This window comes from Mchenga conophoros, linkage group LG11 (assembly GCF_057382185.1).
Source record: "Mchenga conophoros isolate Kocher_MC1m ecotype Shallow Benthic linkage group LG11, M_conophoros_male_GT1.1, whole genome shotgun sequence".
Lineage (NCBI taxonomy): Eukaryota > Metazoa > Chordata > Actinopteri > Cichliformes > Cichlidae > Mchenga > Mchenga conophoros.
Window position 1 is genome coordinate 25,960,002 of NC_140536.1, and position 6,617 is coordinate 25,966,618.

The 6,617-nt window shown below is 39.9% G+C and overlaps 1 protein-coding gene across 3 annotated transcripts; it reads left to right on the forward strand.

Annotated features, from left to right (window-relative positions):
- Window positions 1–36: 36 nt before the first annotated feature.
- leng1 (leukocyte receptor cluster (LRC) member 1) lies at window positions 37–6,424 on the forward strand. Of its 3 annotated transcripts, none has more exons than XM_085291924.1 (5): window positions 37–227; window positions 390–617; window positions 2,652–2,840; window positions 4,934–5,223; window positions 5,359–6,424. In XM_085291924.1, the coding sequence occupies exons 2-5, from the start codon at window positions 486–488 to the stop codon at window positions 5,576–5,578; spliced, it is 831 nt and encodes a 276-aa protein (XP_085148050.1). In that variant the 5' UTR covers window positions 37–227; window positions 390–485; the 3' UTR covers window positions 5,579–6,424. The 3 variants fall into 3 exon arrangements, with proteins under 3 accessions (XP_085148050.1, XP_085148051.1, XP_085148052.1); XM_085291925.1 differs by having other exon boundaries at window positions 445–617; XM_085291926.1 differs by having other exon boundaries at window positions 58–123; window positions 445–617.
- Window positions 6,425–6,617: the final 193 nt, after the last annotated feature.

Here is a 6,617-nt window from a genome sequence, read left to right on the forward strand (position 1 = left end):
CCCTCTGCTGTCGCCATTGTGTTATTGCTTCAACATGGAGCTACTGATTACTTCCTGTTTGGGTCTTCCTGTTCCTGTGAGGTCCTGCTACCTGTCCAACAAGAACAATTCTTCACTCAACAAGTTGGTGACAGTGCCTGGGCCCTGTTTTAGAGAGTAAAATGTTAAAAAAAATATTGCTAAATTGGCGGAAATGTGATATCTATGCGTGGTGCTGAGTCCTTAAGGTAAAGTAGATGTGGAAAGTAGCAAACATCGGCTAACATTATCTCGTTAGCTCTGCCTCTTGGGAGGTCAAAGCTGCAAATATAAAGTTTGTTTTTGTATATTTATATATTTTTATTCTATTTTCCGCTTTGGGGCATTGACGCATTTCCTTCCACAACTAGCGGCTTTATTTGGGGGAACTTATTCACGTTTTCCTTCCACTTTTGCCGCTGCTAGCCGACTGCTAACCTATAGTAGTAACAGTCACCAAGGGAACAATGAACATCCTTCCGAAGAAGAGCTGGCATGTCCGCAACAAAGACAACGTCGCTCGAGTGCGGAGGGACGAGGCCCAGGCAGCAGAGGAGGAGCGCGAGGCCAAGCGTCGCGTGGAACGCGCGGAGCAAGAGGTGACTCCGGGTGGATGACCGTGGCGTGCTGTTACTGTACATACTTTTTGCTCTGTTTCCCATGTAGTTTGAGCAGGATACCTCAAATTCAAACCAGATATGATCAGAAGCAAGGTTACTAACTTGAACAACATAAAAAAAAGTACTCATTTATAATAAAAGTATACAGTAAATGTCCTTTTTCAGTAGGGCCTACCTGAGATGCTCTTAGTCCAACCCTAGTTACAAAAAAGTTAGAATACTGTGTAAAGTGTTGCTGAAAACTGAGGATTTTTAAATTAAGTAAACCTAAATATACCTTGAAGCACTGATGGTACCTTTCCAGATTTGCAAGCTGCCAGTTCCATAGGCACTAATGCACACGTTGTACCTTGAGAAACAGTTTCTACTGTGCCTCAGTCCATTTTGAATAGGCTTTGGCCCAGAGAAGGCAGCGTTTTTGTATCATGTTCACATATGGCTACTTTGAAGTGTAACAGTAATTTCTGAAAGTGTTCCTGAACCCATGCAGTGACTCCATGACAGAATCCTGCCTATTTTTACTGCACTGTTGCCTGTGTTGCCAAAAATCACAGGCATCTAGTATTGATATTCAAAGTCTTTGTAACTTTACATTTAGGAGCTTTATGCTGAAATTGGTACACAACTTGTAGACACAGTTTTTGCATATCCAGTCATGTTACTGAGCGGTTGGCAGTTAACTTAGTTGCAAAATATTCCTCTAGCTGTTTCCTTTTAGTTAAGCTTACTTTTCCAGCCTTTTGTTACCACTGTCCCAACTTTTTGAGATCTGTTGCTGCCAACAAAATCATTTAAAACATTGGTTATAAACAACAATAACAGTTGTGAATAAAAATTGCAAAATGCAAATTAAGGCATTCTCTTTTTAATCTACATTTTGCACAATAAATAAATATGTAGAATATTAAAGCTTTTTATAATGGGATGGAAATCTAAAAAATAAATATATTAAAAAGGCAGAATTATTTTGAAATCAAATGTATTACAGAAAAGTTACCCAAAAACAATAATGTCAGTACTGTACATTAAAGTAAAGGACAGGAAACGTGAGATGACATTGAAGTAGCTCAGTATCACAGGGGGTAAAATGTAGTGGGCCGTGCAGAGCCGGAATAAAATGTTATCATGCGAGAACAGATTGTTCTCTGCTACACTTATGTGTTGCATTGCAGAGATTATTAGGGTTTTACTGTATTTAAAGAAGCTTTGAGCCCATCAGTGAGGGTTTTTTTTGCCATCCACTGTCACTAAAAATATTTTTAACCATTTTATTTAACTTATTAAAGCTTAAAATAAATTTTTGTTGATCAAATAGACAAAATGTATTGGAAAACATATAGACCTTTGATACGTTAAGTAACCCAGATGTCCAGAACCCCTTAAAAGGCCCACACTGAGACAGGAAACACCCTGTTTTTATGAAACAACAGAGTGAAAGCAGACTAAATATTAGCAACCACGTATGCATTATAATAGGTAGAGTGTAAGCATCAGATACTGTCCTTGTTGACTGCTGATTAGCATTGTTTCTCTGATGTGTCAGCTAACTTTTGTGCTGACTAAATGTTCAAACGGTGTAGTGATCTTTTCTTTATTTCCCCTGCCAAAAAAGGGTGGATAGTTAATGGTAAAAATATGTAATATACTAATTAAAAAACAAACAAGTTGTTATTTTAAACATCAGTATTGGTCCAGAGTTTTGCAATCACTGCATCCCTAATAGATCTCTCACTAGTGCACGCCTATCCTCTACAATTGTAAAAAACAACACATTTACTGTTGTATGCTGTCTTTTGTTAATATTTAAAAAAAAAAAAAAACAACACCTGGAAATCAATGCTAACATTTCCTGTGTGTTACTATTCAGATTGCTGTAAATGTACTGTACGTCTCTAAATTGGCACCAGTAGAAAACTTAAGTATTTATGATTTGAGTTTAGTTTTTTATTATGAAGGTTAAATAAGCTTTGCCGTGCCCATGAATGTCCTTTAATTGTTGTTCATTGTTTACAGGCACGTACAGAGTATCTGAGAAGGAAAGCCCGAGCTGCTCTTCAGCCAACAGGAGGAAGCAGAGATGATGGTGATGAGGAACAGGGTGGAGGAAGTGGAGCTCTGGAGCATCTCAATCTTTTCCCCCTGGAGGAGTCCTCGGAGAAGAAGGGGAATGAGGAGTATCTCAGGGAAAAGAAAGAAGAAAAGGTGTCCGTGCTGCTGCTTCTGTCAGTCTTCTCTTTCATGCTTTTCTTTTGCTCTGACGTAGCAGCTGAATGATAGCAAAGCTTTTGCAAGTTTGGTACCACATCTGGGTTCAGTGTCCTGCATGGTCTGTGGTTGCAGGTCCAGTGCTGAATACCATTTACATTTTCATTTTTTCCATTAAAAACCTTTAGTAGTTAGGAGTGGATCTGCAAAATCTTGCTTTTCAGCTCAGTCACAAAAATGCTAAATGCTTTGTATGTTTTTGAAATGTTGCCAGAGAAAAGATGATTCTTATCTAATCTCATCATTAGTGGGTGTAGTTTTCTCAGATGTCATTTGAGTGGTTTGTTATCACCACACTTTAAAAAGCAATGCAATCAGTTTAAATTTTTGTCTTGTTGTCATCATACCTGCTATTCTATTCTGCAGCCCAGTGCCAGTATGTATGCATGCAGCGTAAATAGATGCAGCATGAGACGGGTGGGAAATTAATTCAGACAGACAATATAAATACAAGTTAAAGCCCGTGGATGTGATCAAGGCTTTCCAATCACAGGTCAGAAAATGCCAAAATGCTGCTGATGGCAAAGCAGAGGCACTTTAGTACCATTTACATTTATTTAATGATTTGCTGAAGTATATTAGTTTATTGTGTGTCCTGTTTTAATAGCAGAGAATATCCATAACAGTTGTTGTGTTTTAGTTAATTAAAATTTTTTGCTTCAGTAAATTCAGAACTCAACAGGAAGTTGAATTTTTGAAGTGGTGTGGTGGGAAACACCTTGGTGCATAATGAGATACGCTACACTCAGGCTACGTCCACACTAATGCGTTGTCGTTTGAAAACGCATTGTTTTCTCTCTGTTTCGGCCTCCTGTCCACACTGAGACAGCGTTTTTGCTGATGGAAAACGCAGCATTTTGAAAACGCTCTCAAAAACATTTCTGGTTTCCTTGGTAACCTTTCATGTATATACATATGTGTATATGCACTACTTCCAAACACTTTGTATAAGCACTTTCTTTCTTTCAAGAACACCTACTAATTGTATGTCACGTTGCTGTATTGAGTGTTTGGATTTCAAAAGGGATATTGTCAGCCACGATTTATCACCTAATGCTGATTTCCTGTTGCCACTAGCTGTCGCGCTGACTTTGTGTAGATGTCTCCAGACTCGCTTCCAGGACGTCAAGCTCAGGACAGAGTGGACAGTGTACATTTGAGTTATAAGAGCTTTTTGTGGCAACTAATCAAAATTTGCTGAGCTGACATGGACGCACCAGACAACACAAACTCAAAAACTTCTTAGTTTGGCATTGCCAAGGTCTTTAGATTAAAGTTCTCTAAGAGGAGTTTGATAAAAGTGTACTGCCTGAAAAAAAGCATTTTACATTTAAAACACTGGACTTCCTGTTGGGTTTAGAGCATGTCTCCAAGAGGCTTTTTTTCTAAATATTGCAGGTTTAAGTCAGGCTACAGAATTTCATACATGTAAGTGAAACTTGTTATTGTTTTTTTTATATGTAGCACCAGAAACTATTTTTCCCACACCCACAGGCCAAACCTACAAAATACAAAAACTTTTACCAGTTTCGTACCTTTCAAACTTTCCTACCCCATCAACAACTTCCTGTTTTAACAATATGAAGCTAAGATAGAGACCAATCAAAAAGCAGTTCATCTGCTCTTCTAGACCTTTTCGACTTTAGCTTGGAATACGGTCGAGAGTATCAGGTCGCATTTTTTCCCACTGTTTTCCTTTATCACACAACAAGAAATAGTTTGCTTTTGACATCTTCCCACTGCTGGTTTTATGTGAGGGAGCTGCTCAAATAGCACACAGCATGCGGCACACATGATGCCTCAGACAGTTAGCTCTGCTATTTGCACTTAGGAACAAGTACTATGGAGCTCGTGGAAGGTTAAAGACAGGTTAATGTCCCGTCTGGCTACTCAGATATTTACATTCTCCTATCTGTTGGGCATTGTATAAACAAAACAAACACATGTATAAACAAAAAGTGTGCTACAGTAATGAAAAAAATAACACAAAATATTTGTTTTCTGTTGTTGTTTTTGTGGGGGGTTTCTAGGAGAAGCAGGAAAGAGCCATTGGCTTACTGGTGTCATTGGGACCCCAGCCGGGGTCTGAGGTCACGCCGTGGTATCTGAAAAGCAGCAAAGACAAAGAGGAGAGCAAAGAAAAAGAAAAGAGAAAAGGGATAAGTGAAGAGGAGAGAGAGAAGAAGGATCGTAGACTGAAGGATAGTTTGGATCCTTTGAAAGATATGAAGAAAGCTCTCGGAGAGAAAGACAGAAAGGAGCACAAGAGCAAGAAAAAGGAAAAAAGAGACAAAGGGGAAAAGAGGAGCAGCGGCGAGAGGTAAGAATACCAGTATTGATTGTCTGGAAGTTTTATCCCCCTTAGTATTTTACTGGGGCTCAAGTCAAATTAAAGCGATCTTGTGGTGAATATCAAAGCAGGTCGGTAACAAAATGTCTGTCTGGTCTCTTCCAGCTCGATAGAAAGGTTACGTGCTGAGCGTTTACAGAGGGAGGCTGAGGAAAGGAGGAGAGCCCAGGCACTTCTGGAGCAGAGGAGCGGCAAAGGAAAGGAGCCTGGGAGGGAAGTGAGCGAGAGGGAGAGGCCTTACAACAGCGCATACTTCCCAGAACTAGCCCGAAAGCGACAAAGGCGGGACCGGGAGAGCTGGAGAGATGAGATTTTAAAATCCTGAGCTCTCTTTGCTGTTTACAGACTCCAAATAAAGACGTTCACAGGACGGCGTCACTGTGAACTCACTATGATACAAACAGAAAGTCTGAGCCTTCAGCGTTGTGATCGTTTATTTTTATTTATTATTTGTTACTCGCATGAGGGGCAGAGGTCAAATTTATCTGCAGAGTTTTACCCATGAACACATCAGCAGGGCAGATGGCCCATCACAGGGGGCTTGATGCTCAGCACGCCAGCAAAGACAGCGCTGTGTGAACAGCTGTTAGCAGGACATATACAGTAACAATCTAAAGAGTCTGTTAATCTAAAAACATTTACATTAAATCGTCTTCTGCGATGGTTTGAGTTACTAGTTTTAGGCCATTTCCATACATGCATGCATCCACCTCCTGCAGGTCTTCTGAGGGAGAGACTGAGACATTCCCAAACCAGAGAAAGAGGGATATAATGATTTAATTTCTCCAGCATACTCTGGGTCAAACCCAAGGTTTGCTCTTGGTAGGACATGTCCAAAACATTTAACCTAGGAGGCATCATATTCAGATGACCGATCCACCTCAGCAGGCTCCTTTAGATGTGGAGGAGTAGCGGCTGTGCTCAGAGTACTTCCAGAATGACAGAGCTCCTCACCCTGACTCTAAAGAAGCGCTTCAGAGGAAGATCATCTCCACGGCTCGTATCTTCGACAACTCTTCTCTTCACCGATCCAAATCCCTTATAATGTATGATTATCAAATATAAACAAAAATCATAATTAATATTTTCAGTATTCTGTGACACTGCTGGTTTAAAGAAACACTGTAAATGTCAATGGCAACAATAAAAGTATTATTATTTCCAGGAAAAAGCTCTCTCTCTACTCATCTTTGAGGCGAACTGACCGTTTCTCTATTTTGTGTATGTGTTTAATGTATATCATGCATCACTCACAGAAAAAGAAAAGGCACAGGTAGAACTGTTGAAATTACTGACGACTGCTTCAGTTTCGGGGTCATGCCGCTGTGCTGACTCACACTCACAGTTTACAGGATGCTCGAATA

Bases quoted from the DNA above. Each gene is read 5' to 3' on its own strand.
- leng1 (XM_085291924.1), top strand. From the start codon at position 486: ATGAACATCCTTCCGAAGAAGAGCTGGCATGTCCGCAACAAAGACAAC. The intron at 618-2,651 runs GTGACTCCGGGT...CATTGTTTACAG, and splicing joins TGGAACGCGCGGAGCAAGAG to GCACGTACAGAGTATCTGAG. The intron at 5,224-5,358 runs GTAAGAATACCA...GGTCTCTTCCAG, and splicing joins AAGAGGAGCAGCGGCGAGAG to CTCGATAGAAAGGTTACGTG.